Below are 19209 nucleotides of genomic sequence, written 5' to 3'. Positions count from 1 at the left end.
TGTTAGGTTGCACGACAGTGTGAGGTTGCATATTTATGAATATATGTTTAGTTTATATGCCGTCAAGTGTCATTGGTACACAAATTTAAAGAAATTCTCTTTAAGAGTAATGTTAATTAACAGTAATGGAATAGCTTGAAACCATTGTTTCAGTCCCATAGAAAGGTTAAAGTCTTCCCCCTATTTCTTTTTTAATGTTGGAGATAGTTGATATATTTTGATAATTGTGTGTGTTCTGTGTGAATCAGGTACTTTTCCTCAGCCACTCTTGGCAGCTTATAGCATATCTAAAAACATAAAACATCAAGCATTAAAAATCTCCTGATACAGGGCTGCCTTCAGATGTCTTCTAAAAGATGTATAATTCTTTATTTATCTCCTTGACATCTGAAGGGAGGGCATTCCACAGGAAGGACGCCACTGCCGAGAAGGCCCTCTGCCGAGTTCCCTGTAACTTCACTTCTCACAGTGAAGGAGCCACCAGAAGGCCCTCAGAGCTGGACCTCAGTGTCCAGGCTGAATGATGGGGGTGGAGACGCTCCTTTAGGAATACTGGGTCGAGGCCGTTTAGGGCTTTAAAGGTCAGCACCAACACTTTGAATTGTGCTCAGAAACATACTGGGAGCCAGTGAATTTCCTTTAGGACCGGTGTTATATGGTCCTGGCGGCCACTCCCAGTCACCAGTCTAGCTGCCACATTCTGGATTAGTTGTAGTTTCCGAGTCACCTTCAAAGGTAGCCCCATGTAGAGCGCATTGCAGTAGTCCAAGCAGGAGATAACCAGAGCATGCACCACTCTGGCAAGACAGTCTGCAGGAAGGAAGGGTCTCAGCCTGCATACCAGATGGAGCTGGTAAACAGCTGCCCCAGACACAGAATTGACCTGTGCCTCCATGGACAGCTGTGAGTCCAAAATGACTCCCAGGCTGCTCACCTGGTCCTTCAGAGGCACAGTTACCCCATTCAGGACCAGGGAGTCCTCCACACCTGCCTGTCGCCTGTCCCCCCAAAACAGTACTTCTGTCTTATCAGGATTCAACCTCAATTTGTTAGACGCCATCCATCCTTCAACCACAGATTGGCAAAATTGACTGGAACTGATGGGAGTTGCAGTTGAACAACATCTAAAGGGCCATAGGCTGACCACTTCTGCTTTATCCACCCATCCCTCCATCCGTTCATTCTTCAAAAAATTTACCCATGAGTTTCCAGGGCAGGTTACAACAATGTAAAAATACAACATTGAAACTAGTTAAAACAAGTTTAAAGCCTCAAGTTGTAGAAAGTTGTGTTTTTACATTGTTGTAACCTGCCCTGGAAACTCATGGGGTTTATAGAAACAAACTGACAATGGTAATAATTGCTGAAAAGCTACATTTGTGCATTTAACAGGTACAGGTGAAAGTAATCGGACCTGAGAACATTGTAGATGGGGACCGAACTCTTATTCTGGGTTTAATGTGGATAATTATCCTCAGATTTCAAATTGCATCCATCAGACTTGATAAGGTAAAACTGTTCTTTGAAAGCCTTTGTCCTCTTTGCTTTGTGAGAATGATCAGCTCTTCTGTTGTTCCAAAATGTCCTTGATCCCAGGCAAACTGAAATTTGACTCTTAGGTTTCTAATTAGATTGAAAGTCTAGTCTAAGTAAAGGATTCAAGTGTTTGCATGTGAATAGGGGAAGTGGCAGAGAAAGAGCCTCTTTACTTGAGGGTAATTTAACTTTAGCTACCACAGTAACACCCCACCACCACCAACTGTAACATGCATCTAATAATAAGTGGTTAATAAACTGTAGATAGAAAATGCCTCACTAAATTTATAATTATAAATGCTTTCTGTCACAGCCACCCAGGTGGGTCCCAGCTCACGAGAGACCTTACTCCATTATAGTTTACTTACAGGAAAAGTTTATTGATGATAGTTGCTTCTTTCACAGTTCAGCATTGTGGCTGTACGTCTGTCACGTTAGACCGCTGAAGTCCCCCTCTGACTCCTCCCCTCCTCCACACCAACTTAATAGCCTGGCTCTAGACCACCTCTTCCTCTCCTTTCTTTTCCGCAGGGTCTTTCTGCCCCCCTGGGTTCTCTCCTTCCGGGATTCGCCTGAGGCTGAATCCTCTGCCGCCTCCTGCCCCCTCCTTCTGGCTTTGGGGCCGGGCTCCTCCTCTGAGCTTTCCCCACTTCCGCGCGCCTCTATGCTTGAACTTGGCGCGCGTACGTTGCTTTTGACCTTTCCTTCGTCCTCTATACTGCCCCCTGTTCCACTCTCTACCCTTTCCGGCTGAACACCTTGCTCCAACCCCCTCTCTCTGTTTTCTCCTGTTCCTCCTCCCTCCGAGAGGCTGACAACTCCACCCCCTTTACTCCGTTCCGGCTGAGACCCCTCTGACAGCGTCTGTGCTTCACTGGGCTTTCTCCCCTCCTTTCCTGACTTTTCACAGCTTCTCTCTTCTCCTGCTTTTCGCCTGATCATGCTAGCTCCCTTTTGGGAATCCTCTGACTCACTGCTTAGGCTCATAGATTCCCTTCGAATTCCGTCATCTTCTTCCTCGTCTCTCTCTCCCTCCTCCCACTCGCTTTCCGTCTCCTCTGCCATCTCCTCACTTCTCCCAGAAACCCTGACATCCATCCCCCCCTCGAAACCCCCCCTTCCCCCCTCCCGGTCGCTGGGTGCAGGTTGAGGGAAATGTGGTTCTTCCTGGGTCGGTTCAGGATACCGGGTGTCCATGTCAATCTTCTCCTCTGGCAGCTCCGTATACGTGTGTTCGAACTCGGGTTCTCCACCTGAAGGCATCACAGTCTCTTCCTCCCTCACTGCTTCTCCTGGCGCTGCCCGCCAAGGACCTATCATCCACCTCTGACTCCATACCTCCCTTGGCTGATCCACCCACCAATAAGGGTTTGTCTCTTCCCCCCCCAGGCGGGGATCCCTGGTCGGGCTTGTTTTGGGCGTAGAGCCCTCGGGCGAGGAGAAACCCCCGAACGTGCTGCCCGACAAAGTGGGCGTGAAAAGCCAATCATCAAAATACTCCTCGGGCATGGGTTTGTGCGGAAAAATTGCATGAAACTCCTCCTTCAACAGGGGTTCGTCCAAAGCGTAACCCGGCACCCAGCTATTTGCAGAGACTGGAGTGCCTTCCCTGGCGAGAAAATATTCAACTCCCTCCTCCCCCCATCGTGAATCCAGTATCTCTGTGACCTCATTAAGAGGTTCTGGTCTTGGCGACTCCCCTCTCTCAGGCGCCCTTCTACGTGGCTCTGGAGGTGCTCCTGACTCTTGAAACCTGTGTGGGGCTTTGTAGGGAGTGAGCACCGACCTATGAAAGACCGGGTGCACCCTGGAGCCCTCCGGAAGGGCTAGGCGAAAAGCCACCGGATTGACCTTAGCCTCAACTTGATATGGTCCTAGCTGCCTGTGTTCTAACTTCTTTTTGGCCAACGACCTGGCCGGCATCGCGTGGGCTGCTAACCATACCCAGTCCCCAACCTGAATGTCTTCCCCCGCCCTTCTGTGTTTATCGGCTTGCACCTTATACGCCTGCTTTGCCAGCTCCAAATGTCTCCGCAGCTCCTCGTGCACCTCTTGCAACTCTGCTGCAAACTGGTCGGCATTTTGAGGTCCCCCCCCTTCAGGTGCTGTAAAGCTCGGGAAGGTTCTGGGATGACGTCCATAGTTCGCGAAGAAAGGCGTCACCCCGGTGGATGCGTGCTTCGTGTTGTTGTAGGCGAACTCAGCCATCGGCAGGTGGTCCACCCACGCCGCGGGTCGCTGGTTGGCGTAACACCGTAGGTACTGCTGCATGATCGCGTTGACCCTCTCCGCTTGACCGTTGGTCTGTGGATGCCTCGCCGACGTCAGGTTGATCTTGACGTGCAAGATACCCAGAAGCTTCCGCCAGAAAGTGGAAACAAATTGGCGCCCCCTGTCGGACAAGACGGACTGCGGTAGTCCATGCACTCTGAAGACGTGATCGATGAAGAGCTTTGCGGTCTGTTCTGCCGTCGCCACCTTGGCACAAGGAATGAAGTGCGCCATCTTGGTGAACAAGTCCACAACCACTAACACCGCCGTCTTACCTCTGGAGCTGGGCAGGTCTGTAACAAAGTCCAACGCTACCCTCTCCCACGGTTGCTGCGGTGTCTCCAGCGGTTCTAACAATCCCGCCTGTTTCTGATGCACTGGTTTGGACCTCTGGCAGATATCGCACCTGGCTACGTAGTCCGCCACCTCTCCTCTCATCTGGGGCCACCAAAAGTCCCTTGCCACCAACTCCATCGTCTTCTCTTTGCCGAAATGGCCCGCACTCGGGGCATCGTGCAATTGTTGCAAAACCGTGGCGCGAAGCTCGTCGGTGGGCACGTAAAGGGCGCCCTTGCGAGTCAAAAGTCCGTCCTGCAACTGAAACTCATTGTTGTCAGGCGACCCTCTGCGGAGCTCCTCCATCTTGGATTGTGCAAACTGATCCTCTTGCAGCGCGCGTCGCACCGCGTCCAGGTCGACTGCGATGGTAGCGCACGTCCACGCCTGCGGTGCGAAGATGTACTTTGCTGCGATTGGAGCTACTTCCTCCAGGTATTGAGGCTTTCGGGACAGCGCGTCTGCTATAACATTGGAGTCTCCAGGGATGTATTCTATTTTAAAATCGAAATCCGCAAAGAATTCCGCCCAGCGCATGTGTCGTTGGGTTTGCAATTTAGCCGTCCGCCAATACTCTAAGTTCTTGTGATCCGTGCGGACCTGCACCGTGTGCTTGGCTCCTATCAGGAAGTGTCGCCACGCTTTGAAAGCTGCATGAATGGCCAACAACTCCCTGTCCCATATGGTGTAGTTGCGCTCCGTCTTGCTGAGCTTCCGGGAGTAGAATGCACCCGGTCTCCAGTTGCCTTGCGAATCCTCTTGCAAGAGGACGGCCCCAACTGCTCTGTCTGATGCATCTGTCTCTACCCGCATGGGCCTGCCAGGATTCACGTGCAGCAGCTGCTCCTCGGAGGCGAAAAGGCTTTTAAGCTTCCGAAAGGATCGCTCTGCTTGTTCGGTCCAGACGAACTTCTTCTTCTTGGAACTGAGGGTGTCAGTGATTGCCGCCGTCGCATTTGCAAAACCTTTAATAAACTTGCGATAAAAATTGGCAAAGCCGATGAACTTCTGGACCTCCTTCCGATTTCGAGGGCTTTTCCAGTCCAACAGCGCTTGGACTTTAGTCTTGTCCATGGCCAGTCCCTCGTCGGACAGCTTGTAGCCAAGGAAATCTACCTCTCTCACATCAAACTGGCACTTCTCCAACTTGGCGTACAGCCTGTGTTCCTTCAGCCTCTGCAGAACTTCCTTCACGTCCTTATCGTGATCCCCTGGCGATTCCGAGAAAATTAGGATATCGTCGAGAAAACAGACACACTTCTTGTAGAGGAGACCTGCCAGGACGTGATGCATGAATGCTTGGAAAACATGGCTGCCATTTTGTAGACCGAAGGGCATAACTCTGTATTCGTACGTGCCCAAAGGAGTGAACATGGCCGTCTTCCACTCGTCGCCCTTCCTGATGCGGATGAGGTTGTAAGCGCCACGTAAATCCAGCTTGGTAAAAATCTTCCCCCTCCTGACTGTAGCCAAAAGGTCGTCAATTTTGGGCATGGGGAAGGCCTTGGGCTTAGTTAGTCTGTTTATGAACCGGTAGTCCACAATGAGCCTCTTCTGGGGCGTGTCTTTCTTTTTCACAAAGAAAACAGGACTGCCTCCCGCTGCTTTAGATTCCTGGATGAATCCGCGCTTGAGGTTGTGTTCTATGAACTCCCGAAGCTCTTGCAGCTCGTCTTCCGACATGGAGTACAGCTTGGCAGTTGGCAACTGCGCGCCAGGCACTAAGTCAATCGCGCAGTCGTAAGGTCTGTGAGGCGGCAATTTGTCAGCTTCCTTTTCGCAGAAAACCTCCAAGAACTCCGCGTACTTGTGAGGAACCGCTTGCACCATACGCAGATGCAGCTGCTGTTCGGCTTCTCCTCCTTGATCGGTTTGGATGCAATTCTGGGCGCAATACGATGAACAAAAGGTGATCTGCCTCTGGTACCAAGCAACCGCGGGACTGTGCCTGTCCAGCCAACTCATGCCCAACACGATGGGCGTGTCCGATAAGTGGGTGACATTGAAACTAATAAGCTCTCGATGGTCTCCAATTTGCATCATCATGGGAGGTGTTTGCTGCACCACTTGCCCCCCCAGCAACTTCCTGCCGTCTACCGTGACCACGTTCAGAGGCGTCGTTGCAGGCAGGAGCGCTATGTTATGCTGCTTGACGAACTGTAATCCCACGAAATCGGCGTTGCTTCCCGAATCGATGGTTGTTGGAACCTCGAGAAGTCGCCCATCAGGCAGCTGGAGTGTTGCTGTGAGTAAAACTGCTGGTTTGGGAGGTAAAGGGTCCATGCGCTGCAAGGATGCTGGGGACTTCTCTACAGATCCGCCTGGCTGAGCCCCAGTAGCTCTGCTTCCAGCCAGGCACTGCAGTTTCCCTGAAGCTGCTCCTCTGATTGCACCTCTGCTGTCACAGTTGCCAGTGCTGCAGTGTGCTTCTGGAGCCTCTGGGGGCACTCTTTCGCCATATGGTGTGCACTGTCGCAGATGTAACACTTCCTGGTCCCTCTAGGAGGCTTCGCTTTGGCTGCAGCAGGGATGGGGCTCTGGGATGGCTTTTGAGCCCTAGCACCACCAATCTCCATTGGCTCTTCGGCTTCCGTCCCCATTGGTGAGGGGTGCGCACGGCTGAAATCCCTGTGCACAAAAGGGAGAGTTTTTGCTTGCGCGCGCGCTTGGGGCCCCCCCTCCTCGTGCCACGGACGTCCCTCATGTCGAATTCCTATAGCCAAAGCCCGTTGCACCACGTCTTCCAGGGTCTGGGGTCTGTCCCCCCTTGCGATCTCATCCTTGACGGAGGGGCTCAATCCCTCCCAAAAAAGATCCCTGACCGGTAGACTGTCCTTTGGCCAATCTAAGGCGGTGAGCAATGCAAAAAATTTAGAATGATATTGGCGTACAGTGGCTTTCCCCTGCCTCAGCCCGTGCATCTGCCGGCGCGCAATGTCCTTATCCACAGAGGATTGAAAACAAGCATCCATCGCTTTGATAAACGCATCTGCATTGCGACGGGCTGGTCCATCTTCGCGCCACAGATTGCGTAGCCAAGCCCTGGCTTCCCCATGCAGGTGCGAAACAATAAATCCCACTCTCTCCTCCTCATCTCTAAAATCATGACGGAGTAAATGCAGTGCATACACGACATCTGCCCTGAAGTTGGGATAGTCTTGCAAGTTGCCATTAAAATGCGAAACTAGGGCACCCCCCCTCCTTCCAAGCGCAATGCCCTCCGCTCTGGAGCCCGGGGTCCCCGCCTTGTCCGCATTTTCCCACCTTGCTTGCAAATCCTGGCACGCTTTCTCCAAGTCAGCATTCTTCTTCTGCGAAGCAATGACTGCCGTTGTGAGAGTGGTAATCTGATCCCGGAGTGCAGCCAGCTGTTCCTCAGCACTCATGGCTGCTCCGTTCGTGAGCTTCGCAAAAAAAAATTTTTGCTTTCAGAGGGAGGGGGACTTTCTGTCACAGCCACCCAGGTGGGTCCCAGCTCACGAGAGACCTTACTCCATTATAGTTTACTTACAGGAAAAGTTTATTGATGATAGTTGCTTCTTTCACAGTTCAGCATTGTGGCTGTACGTCTGTCACGTTAGACCGCTGAAGTCCCCCTCTGACTCCTCCCCTCCTCCACACCAACTTAATAGCCTGGCTCTAGACCACCTCTTCCTCTCCTTTCTTTTCCGCAGGGTCTTTCTGCCCCCCTGGGTTCTCTCCTTCCGGGATTCGCCTGAGGCTGAATCCTCTGCCGCCTCCTGCCCCCTCCTTCTGGCTTTGGGGCCGGGCTCCTCCTCTGAGCTTTCCCCACTTCCGCGCGCCTCTATGCTTGAACTTGGCGCGCGTACGTTGCTTTTGACCTTTCCTTCGTCCTCTATACTGCCCCCTGTTCCACTCTCTACCCTTTCCGGCTGAACACCTTGCTCCAACCCCCTCTCTCTGTTTTCTCCTGTTCCTCCTCCCTCCGAGAGGCTGACAACTCCACCCCCTTTACTCCGTTCCGGCTGAGACCCCTCTGACAGCGTCTGTGCTTCACTGGGCTTTCTCCCCTCCTTTCCTGACTTTTCACAGCTTCTCTCTTCTCCTGCTTTTCGCCTGATCATGCTAGCTCCCTTTTGGGAATCCTCTGACTCACTGCTTAGGCTCATAGATTCCCTTCGAATTCCGTCATCTTCTTCCTCGTCTCTCTCTCCCTCCTCCCACTCGCTTTCCGTCTCCTCTGCCATCTCCTCACTTCTCCCAGAAACCCTGACACTTACATTTCAGTTTGTGTAAAAAAAAAAAAAAAAAGGTTTCATCCTAGAGCAAACTTGTGATATGTTGGATATGTTGTTGCATGGCAGATTTTCAGTTATATATGCAGTTGTCCTTTGAGGTTTTTCTCCTTGGTGTGTTTCTAGGAAGAGTTTGGAGCTAAAGCCAATGTCCTTTCTGCCAATGATGCCCTGCTGGTCTGGTGCCAGTATAAGACTGCCAGCTACCCCAATGTCAATGTGAAAGACTTCTCCAAAAGCTGGAGTGACGGGTTAGCCTTCAATGCACTCATTCATGCTCACAGGTAAAGGAGAACTAGGAGATCCTGCAGCAGTAGCTCAGACTTTCCTGTAATTCTTTAATGGAGAAGGTGATCAAATCTGACAAGTTGTATAATTTTTTGCAGACAATATCATCTTAGACAAATGGAAATTATATGTTAATGAGCTCAGAAAAGTTACTAGAGATAAAAGGGTGCTTTTCAAAAAATGTAAATTGGATTCCACAAGGATTAGGATGGGCTGGGATAAAGAATTGGGAATTTCCACACCCTTTGGTGCAGGACTTCTGAGCTCCCAAAAATAGGTTTCTCTCTCACCTAGCCCTTAACATCAGAAGCCAAGTTCATGCCCTGACACCAAAACCCACCTTCCTTGTTGCAATAAGCTGTTAGGGGCTTGAACTGGGCAATAGGGCTTGTTTCTAAAGTTCAGATTTCAGTTTCTCTTCCACCTCCCATGGTGTCCTTTGTTCTTCCTCTCTCTTGCCACCACCTCCCAGGCAGCAAGAAGGGAACAGATGGAACCCTTATGCTTTCAAAACAAAAGAGAAAGAAAAGGGGCCCATTTATTCCCTTGCTAATGCCTGATCAGATTTCCTGATCAGCCTCAGTTGTCCAGAGCAATGAAGGTGGTGAAGGAGATTGTCTGGAGCTCTGCTCCACAACAGCACCCCGTGTTAAAGAATAAAGTCATTTTTTACAGGAAGGATGTTGTGATGACTGTCATTGAAATAGTGTCATTGTATGCTCACCTCCTCACCTACTGGGAGGAGCTGGTCCCTAGATCTGCTTGCCGTAGTCTCACCCTAGCAGCACCCCCCACAATGTGGTCTGACCCAAGACACACCAGCAGCTTCCTAGCTAACTGGAGATTGAACTCAAGTCTTCTAAATCCAGTTGTGGCTGCTCTATGTTCTTCCCAACCTCACTTGCCTCTTTTAACTACACGTACTAGAAATTCCATCAGCTGAACCAGAGGGAGAGATTAGAAATGGCCAACCAACACCATTCTTTGGGCTCTGCTGAGAGACCAGCTTCAATGGAGTCTTCCTCTTTCTGAACCACTTCCATTTCAGATGGCCATCTGAGAACAGATGCCTGAATCTGCTTGTTTTCCCTTTTCCACCCATTCCGTTTTCCTTATGGGCCATGTCTTTCAGATTGCAAACCCATGGACCAGGGTTGCCTTGTTTTCATTTGATCTGATGTAAGCCCCTTTGACTGAAAAGCAAAGCAAAAGAATTGATTGAATAAATAAAAATGGTGAATGGAAGATTGAAATGCACTTTAGGTAGTATTTCTCAGGCATGCTCGACTTTACATGCACCTCATTTCATTTTCGAAACATGACCTTCCTTGTATGTTTCCCCATCACCCCTTCTTTCATCTCCCCAGGCCTGATCTCATCCAGTACAGCTCCCTGAGGCATGACCAGCCCATCAGTAACCTAAATAATGCCTTCACTGTGGCAGAGAAGCAGCTGGGAATCACAAAGTTGCTGGATGCTGAGGATGTGGCCGTGCCATTTCCAGATGAGAGATCCATCATGACTTACGTGTCATTCTACTACCATTACTTTTCCCGGCTGAAACAGGACCAGACTGTCCAGAAAAGGCTCACCAAAGTCAGTGCACTGCGGTCACATAAATTAGCATACCCTGTCTCTCAAGTAAATTCTCTCCACAGGCTAAATCAGATGGTGGATCAGTTCTAACGTATGTAATCTGTGGATAATGCCAAGGGCTTTTCACAGGAAGAATAAAAGTCAATATACTCCTCTACATTCAGCTTAAGGAAAAGCCCTCCATGGTCAAAAGGCAAATGCTTATGCAGTAGGAAAATTCACTGCAGTTTGTTTCCTTTGAGTAGAGCAAATCTCAGCAGGTTTTCACCATTCTTGGCTCACCTTCATATGAAAAAAAATTCAAGGGCACCATGGACAAGCAGGCAAGTCCAAGAGGATAAGTTCTGGCTGAAGAACTAGGTAGATCTTTTCCAGTGCCAAAGGAGACAGCCAGAAGCTTTATTAAAGAGGAACCCCAAAATTTGGGACATCCTTCAATCTGATGCCAAAGTTTTGTAATTGTTTTGTACCATTCTGTGGAGCCAAAGCTAGCTTGAGTATTGCACAGACCCCTCTTTGGAAGGCTGTCACAGATACAGTGACTATGTAAAGGGACACAAACACACACACACACACACACACACACACACACACACACAAACTTAGTACACATGCTCTTCTACATATCCCCATATATTCCTACATTGCAGGTGGTTGGACCTTTGCGTCGCTTCCAACTGTACAATTCTATGCTTCCATGATATTCCCATTGCAAGTTTTATAAGAACCTAAGACTAGCTCTGCTGGGTTGGACCACTTGCCCATGCAGTCTGGCCTCCTGTACTCACAGTGGCCAACCAGGTGCCTATTGGGAGACTTCTAGCAAGACCTGAGTGCAACTGCAGTTCAGAAGCATACTGCCTCTGACAGTGGCAGAACGTGGCAGAGTTCTGCCCTTTGTGTGCTTCTTGCTTTAATGGTTTTCCTTCCCACTCCGATTCTCTCTCGGGGTTCTTTCATGCAGAGCCCTTCTCCTTCTCCTCCCTTCCTAAACAAACACAGGGAGACATGATAATCTCTAGCTGACCTCAGTCACCCTCAATAAGGCAGCTCTGAGTTCCCTAATAGGATTGTGGCAGGGAAGCCTCCCTTGTGTCAAAGCAGCCTCAGTATGCGCTAAGACTAGTGGGTGACCAGGGAGTGCAGAGGGAATCCATGCGGTGAGGTAAATCTCCCTTCCCCCACCCCTCTCCAGTGACCATGCATTTGTTAGGATCCTTCAGCGAGAACTGGGTGCGATGGCAGAACATACAGAACGGAGCCCTAATGCCCCAGGCAGCTTTTCCTGCACTCAAGGTTGGTGCTGCTGTTTTGCTCCTTCTCCTGCCCGTAGCTGGGCTTGCTTTGTTATTTGTGTGCTCTGAAATGGATGCAAGCAGATTAGCACTTCCAGCTCATTGGTTTTTTTGTTCGGTGTCAGCACCTTCCTCATTAACGCAAGGAAACAACTGGGGGCCGGCCGAGGCCTCTTCAAGAGTGACATGGAGCGTTGTCCTGCGTTGTCTGTTGTAGTTTGCTTTAGTTTGGGGCATTTCGCTTTGAGCTCTTTCGAAGCTAGGATTAAGAAGTGGAAACCAAAAATAGCAAATGAAAGGGGAGGGCAATGTGAGAAAGATGGTTACTTTTTGCACTCTGGCAATGCTTCCATAGGGTTTGTGTCTGGTGCTGAATGAACATGACTGTCCATCAGTCCACACAGGGAAGGTGCAGGTATTTTATGCTTAATGCTGATAGTTCAAATTGACTAACAGAATTAAGGCTTTCTCTGGTAATGCCAAACCTTGCGCTGGATGGTACCATGTTGCAGAGTCCCCTCTCATCATATTCTGATGGGTGCTTCTGATATTAGTTACGGGAAGCAACTACTTGCAGGCCACTATCAGAGAGTTTTGACAACAAATGCTCTGCTGTAAAACTGGATCCACGCACATCAAACAAGTGTTGCAATTAAACGCGTTACAAACTTTGCATGAGAAATCAGGTTAGCAAAGAGGGAACTCCACAGCACCATCTGGTGTCACAGAGTTAGAATGCACAAACAACGCATATATAGCGGTTTTTTCTTTGCCAGTGTAGCTGGGTCTCATGTTTAAATTGAAATGAATGAATCCAAGAGTCTTCAGTAAGGTTGTGGATTCCTAACCTACAGTCAAAAACAGAAAATTGCAGACTGGTGGAGGGGGTGTATTTCCAGATCTTTGTTTAAATAGTAGCAGTAGTAGTAACAACAACAAGATTCAGTAGCTGAATTGCAGAGTGTGGATATCAGAGTTTGGTTATTTATGGTAAAACATGTGGTGATAACTTTGAACCCTGCACCTTAAAATACCAGCAGCACTATTTAGTGAAATACTTGCCTCTTTCTCTGGTATTAAAATATGTCGTGAGTCCCATGGAAGTATTGTGGAGGGGGTGAGTGGATCCAGAAAAGACATACAGTGGTGCCCCGCAAGACGAACGCCTCACAAGACGGAAAACCCACTAGATGAAAGGGTTTTCCGTTTTGGAGGCGCTTCGCAAAACAAATTTCCCTATGGGCTTGCTTCGCAAGACGAAAATGTCTTGCGAGTTCCTGCAGGTTTTTCCCCCCTTTTCCCCCCCTTTTCTTAAGCCGCTAAGCCACTTATCAGCTGATCCGCTAAAAGCCGCTAAACCGCTAATAGCGCTAATCCGCTAAGCTGTCAATGGGCTTGCTTCGCAAGACGAAAAAACCGCTATACGAAGAGCCTCACGGAACGGATTAATTTCGTCTTGCGTGGCACCACTGTAGAAGGTGCTCTGAGAGTGGGTGCTGGACGATCCTAAGTAGAGTCCCAGTTGGCAGCAGGTCTTCAATTCTAGGCTTCAAGAGGGGCCTGATCCTAGCAGCAGTTTGGGGAAACGATCCCCCAGCAGTTTGAGGAAAGGAGATCTGAAGGGCTGTGGTAGTGATGAAAGAGTAGGCCAGTGTGGTGTAGTGGTTAAGAGCGATAGACTCGTAATCTGGTGAACCGGGTTCGTGTCTCTGCTCCTCCACATGCAGCTGCTGGGTGACCTTGGCCCAGTCACACTTCTTTGAAGTCTCTCAGCCCCCCTCACCTCACAGAGTGTTTTTTGTGGTGGAGGAAGGGAAAGGAGAATGTTAGCCGCTTTGAGACTCCTTCGGGTAGTGATAAAGCGGGATATCAAATCCAAACTCTTCTTCTTCTAGGCCTCTCCTAGTTGTGCCATGGCCTTGAAGCAAAGTAGGAGGCTTCTAGGACTGCTTTTGTTTTCCAGATGTATTTATTTCAAATATTTATATACTTATATACTTCTGTTCTTTAGAAAATATTCTCAGGTTATTGACAAAAATTAAATAACACAGTGTATAAAACAATAAAACAGACAAAACACTGAACTCCACAAAATAGGATTCTACCCACTCAACACCCACACAAATTCCACACCCACTAATGCGCTGCTACCTCAGTCTGCATGACACCTACACTTGCACACAAACTTACAGGCAAACACACACACACACACACACACACACACACACACACACTCTTAACAATTACTGGTCTCAATAATCTTCTGGGTATATACAGAAAAAGACTGCACTACCACACTTGGCAACATTTAACACCAGATCTAACCTCTACCCACCCCAATAAACACCTCATACCACCCACACAAACACAAATTCAGATTTAGATGTGGTTATTATCTGTGGCTAAGGAACAAATCTGTCAGCCTAGTCTCGCCCAAAGCCTGGATTGACTGGAGTCAGTCATAAAACTATGCTAGGTTATATGATTATTCTTTTGCTCCCCCCCCCCCGCACAGATTGTGTTCTTCCTGAAGGAGACGGATGACTTGAAGTTCCAGTATGAACAAATGGTCTCAGAGCTCTTGAAATGGATAAAGCTCAAAGTGGTGGAACTGGACGATCGCTTCTTTCCCAACTCCCTCAAGGAGATGCGTCTTCTCATGGGCAACTTTAAGACCTTCCGCGTCGTGGAGAAGCCTCCCAAGTACCGGGAGAAGGGAATCATTGAAGCCAATTTCTTTCACATCAGAACCAAACAGCGAGCCCACAACCAACGTGCCTACCTGCCTCCTGAAGGAAAGACACTGAGAGATTTGGAGAAGGAATGGGTTGTTTTGGAGAAGGCGGAACACAACCGAGGAAAAGCAATCCAGGAGGAGCTCTTGAGGCTGGAAAGAGTTGAGCAACTAGTCCAGAGATTTCTGAAGAAAGCAGCTGTTCGTGAGGCCTACTTGGAGGACATGAGAGGGATAATAAAGAAGCAGAACGACTGGCAGCCCAAGAGTGTGGAAGAACACCAGGCAGCCACAAGGAAGCTTGAAGCCATTGAGGCAGATATGCTTTCCCGAGACCTACGCTTCAAAGCACTGTCTAAGATGGCTTCAGAAATCAAGCAGGAGAACTACCATGGCAAGATCCAGATTGAAAAGAAGTGAGCTGAAAAGTGGCGGTGTGTGGTTTTGGGAGGTGGGAGAAGCAGGAATAGCTTTAAGGAGAATTAGAAGGACACATAGAAAACAGTTGTGTTGGTAGCATGAATAATGTAGCTCCCCTTTTCAGAAAGGGAGCAATGATAGAGATTAACAATGGCGATGGATTTCACCACCATGCTTCACATTCGTGCTTTTGAATAGACAGTGGACTGATTTTTTTAAAAAAGAGAAACATTCTTTTTTTTTCAAATAAGAAGATTTTTCAAATAAAATCTTGGGAGAAAACCCTTCTCCATGTTTCAGCACTGGGTGAGGCATGTTAGGGGTGACATAAGGGCCTTCTGTGCAGTGTCTTCCCATTGGCAGAATACAATCCTATTAGAATTGTGGTTAAAGCCAGTGCTTTCTTCTGGGGTTATTCAAGGGTACACAGCACCAGCTCCTTTTTTTCTAGAAGAAAAGCACTGGTTAGATCCAACACTTCGATCATTTCAGTGCCAAGCTAAGAAAGACCTTTTGGTTTCCCCAGACATTTTCAGTGGTTTAGTTAAATAAACTAGCCACATGGGAATCATGAGGGAACTTGACAAGGGCCTACATTTTCATTGTTCTCCCTGTGTTTCCTTGAAATACGTAGTTCTGCTCAGAATCTTTTGATATACCATGTTGTTGCTTTCCCTCCCATCCAGGCAAAATGACATTGCGCATCAATGGCAAGACCTTATGACCCAGCTCCAGAGACAAAAACACTCCTTGGGGGTGATGCAGGAAGGCCTGGTCCTTTTGAGGGACATCGATACCATTACAGAAGAACTAAGAGGGCTGAAGGTATCTCGTGTTATACATTTTGCATGTTAACAAGCACATTGTTTTAGTGACAACTAAAGACTGCAATTGATGTCATGTTGTGAAAGAACATCGTGTCTTCAGGTCTGAAAATAGGCACATAGTCATTGACACCCCAGGCTTCTTTATTTAATAATAATAATAATAATAATAATAATAATAATAATAATAATAATGGAAATAAATAAATAAGATAGATTTAGGCATACGATTGTCAGTACAAACTTCATTTTCTAGGGACAACTAAATGGAAAATATTCCATTTGCCAGAATAATAGAATACGGACTTGAGGCTAAGAGCTATAGATTATCGGCATGCACAAAAATCTGTTCATTTTCCTTTGCATTAGGTCAAAAGGCCTGTTTCTTGCAGTGAAAGCCAGTTACGTTGCGAGTTCCCACCTCCCCACATAGAAATAAAGACACAGACACAAGAATTCGAGTTAATGGGTCAAATTAGGCCACAACTTTATTGATTACATTGAATGGTATTGGCTTATGCATTGGTCCTACAACTAACCGGCCTGGCTGGTGAGGGTTAACCACCAGTGGGAGGAGTCCTGCTGAGGCACGTCAACTAGGACCTCCCCCGGGGGCCACCGCGTGGGGGCGTGCCGTGGGCCCACACCTCCATAGGCTTAGGACGAGGCCACGCCCCCCGGAATCCTTTACTGGACTACCCTTTATTTGGGGGAAGGTGATGGCGCTCCTTCCCCCCTTCATCTGCATAACAATAAAACAGTACCCCCACCAATGCCTAACCGCCAATACCATGGAGTTGTGACAGTTTGCTACGAGGTAGGCGAAAACCAAATGGCTGTTGCCAATCTGCCAGTTGGAAAAATTCCTACCAGGCCCCTTGACGGTGACCAACTGAGGTTCACAGCAATGTCCGAGAACCTAGCCTAACGGATGGGAGGGGAGGGAAAACCAGGTCAGCTGTGGTGCGGGAAAGAGGGAGACCCTTGGCCGCGCCAGACCTAAGTAGGCGAGGCCACGGCCCCTGCACCAGCCGATTGGCTGGCTCGGGGTATGACGCGTCCGAGGATTCCCTGCTATCGCGTGGGGCTGGAGCCAGCCCCCACAAGTGTGGGGGAGGGGCGTGAAGCCCGCAACCCCACCTCCTCCCTAGCTCGGAAGTGGATTTACATATAGATTATAAAACTGAATCATCCATACAGAGGCAGTGCATACAGGCTTAATTTGAGCTTAAGTTTAGCATGGCTTCCAAAGCCAGGAGTACCATATAACTGCCTTCCTTTATCATAACCTATTTGGTCCCACACTTATGGGATTAGGAGAATTCATATCAAAGGACATGACTTCTAGGCAGTCTAGCAACCAGGCACAATACATGTCGGAAACTAAGCACTGTGTTTATTATCGCTATACCCGTTTGTAATATGTACTGTATGTAGATGGAACTTGCATCTTTCCTTTGACATTAGTGGGCCTTGGATACTATCTGTTGATTCCTAGCTGACATTGGGTGTTAATTTACCACTGCATGAATATAACAACTTGATAAAATGGGCATCAGTAATATTCTGCCAATAGTGTAGACTCCTGCACTTTAGTGCAAGTCACCATTCCCTTATTCTTCTGATTGTAAAAACTCCTCTCAGAAGTTGAAAGGATTATTAGTTTTATAAGTGGCTACATGCACATTATGGTAAATTTACCATCTGATAAATAGTCAATTTACCATCTGATAAATAGTCTTTGCGCAAGTTCTTGAGGACGATAAACATCATTTCTATTTCATTTAATTTCCAGAGTTTAGTGAGTTCCCAGGATTGTGGTAAACAACTCCTGGAAGCAGTAGATTTACTTCAGAAACATAAACTGGTTGCCTCTCAGATCTCTTCCCTTGGGGAGAGGGTCAGGCATATCACTGAAAGAACAGAAGCGATTGTCAAAGGTAAATCGTTCAAGCCAGATGTGCTTCGAGCTAAGCATCAGATGCTCCAGCAGCTGTATCAAAACCTTGTGGATCTCTGCAAAACACGGTAAATTTCTTGTTTTTGTGACTCAGTTCTTCCTGAGAAGGCTGGCCAATTCTTTTATTTAAGAAATTCAGGAGTAGAATATCCTAATTGTGGGATGTCAGGGGTGTTTGTATGAACCCCCACAATGAACATATAACAACAACATTTTTTTATTTATACCCCACTCATCTGGCTGGGTTTCACCAGTCACTCTGGGCGGCTTCCAACTGAATATTAAAAACAATACAGCGTCAGACATTTAAAACTTCCTTAAACAGGGCCACCTTCAGTTGTCTTTTAAAAGTAAAATAGTTGTTTATTGCCTTGACATCTGCTGGGAGGGCATTCCACAGGGCAGGTGCCACTACTGAGAAGGCCCTCTGCCTGGTTCCCTGTAACCTCACTTCTCACAGTGAGGGAACTGCCAGAAGGCCCTTGGTGCTGGACATCAGTGTCCGGGCTGGATGATGGGGGTGGAGACGCTCCTTCAGGTATACTGTGAAGTGGACAGCTGGTCATGCCCCTCTCATGCCAGCATGGATACTGTCCCCATTCCCACAGCTGTGAACACTTGGTGTTAGTGAGAAGGGGGCCCGCACACCCACTGACATTCAGCATTAGCAAGAAAAGTACCCCATGCATGTTCAGCAGAAAGTCTATCAGACTCCACAGCTGACAACCCTGAGCTCACAATTTGGGGTTTCTCTGCCTTCTGTTTGGATTGGATTCAGATTCTTATCTTAAAGTTACAAAGGAATTAATTCACTACTTCCTTCATGTTGTTCAAATTCATTAGGTAAAGATAGTTGCTCTGAAGCAGAATTGAAAGCTACTTCCTTAAAACCAAGTACAGTGGTACCTCGGGTTAAGTACCGTATTTTTCGCTCTATAACACGCACCTAGTTTTTAGAGGAAGAAAACAAGAAAAAAAATATTCTAAACGAAATAGTGGATATATGCTTTTTGTGGTTCATGCTGTGGCCACAGACATGTGATCTGACAGTGAGTTTGGAGTAGCCCAATGCAAAAATCCTGAGGATCCATGTGGATCCATGCTTTGTAACCACGGAGGAGGGAAGGAAGGGGAACCATGGATCCTCTGCTCACGACCGCAGCAGATCCCCCCCGCCACCCGCAGGCATTCGCTCCATAACACGCACAGACATTTCCCCTTACTTTCTAGGAGGAAAAAAGTGAGTGTTATGGTGCAAAAAATACGGTACTTAATTTGTTCCGGAGGTCCGTTCTTAACCTGAAACTGTTCTTAACCTGAAGCACCACTTTAGCTAATGGGGCCTCCTGCTGCCGCCACGCCACTGAAGCACGATTTCTGTTCTCACCCTGAAGCAAAGTTCTTAACCCAAGGTACTATTTCTGGGTTAGCGGAGTCTGTAACCTGAAGCGTATGTAACCTGAAGCATATGTAACCTGAGGTACCACTGTATGGATTTTACCTGAAACCAAGGAGAATACAGAGAAGTGTCTAGGGCACAACTTAAGTATAAATAAATATTTCAAATGTGGCCTACATTGGTGGCTGGTCCAGCTTAGGAAAAGGAAGCCTGATTAATCCAGATTCCAATATGCTGGAAGTACTAGAAAAAAACATGATGTGGCTTTATAAACATTACCAAATGCATCTCTCC

General features: G+C 48.0%; 2 protein-coding genes across 3 annotated transcripts in view; one reads left to right on the top strand and one right to left on the bottom strand.

Annotated features, from left to right (window-relative positions):
• Positions 1–19209, bottom strand: part of LOC309340994 (cytosolic phospholipase A2 delta-like) — a 272520-nt gene that overhangs the window by 66936 nt on the left and 186375 nt on the right. The window lies entirely within an intron of this gene.
• SPTBN5 (spectrin beta, non-erythrocytic 5) overlaps positions 1–19209 on the top strand; it is a 118159-nt gene that overhangs the window by 4775 nt on the left and 94175 nt on the right. For both annotated transcript variants that reach the window (XM_081857311.1, XM_081857312.1), the window contains exons 4-9: positions 1393–1509; positions 8526–8683; positions 10055–10283; positions 14094–14728; positions 15419–15557; positions 17352–17584. In XM_081857311.1, the coding sequence (XP_081713437.1) occupies positions 1393–1509; positions 8526–8683; positions 10055–10283; positions 14094–14728; positions 15419–15557; positions 17352–17584 (1511 nt within the window). The remainder of the gene's footprint in view (positions 1–1392; positions 1510–8525; positions 8684–10054; positions 10284–14093; positions 14729–15418; positions 15558–17351; positions 17585–19209) is intronic.

Source organism: Podarcis erhardii (assembly GCF_964252035.2).
Source record: "Podarcis erhardii genome assembly, chromosome: 1".
Classification (NCBI taxonomy): domain Eukaryota; kingdom Metazoa; phylum Chordata; class Lepidosauria; order Squamata; family Lacertidae; genus Podarcis; species Podarcis erhardii.
Note: the sequence above shows the minus strand (reverse complement) of the source record. Positions and strands in the feature narration are given on the sequence as shown.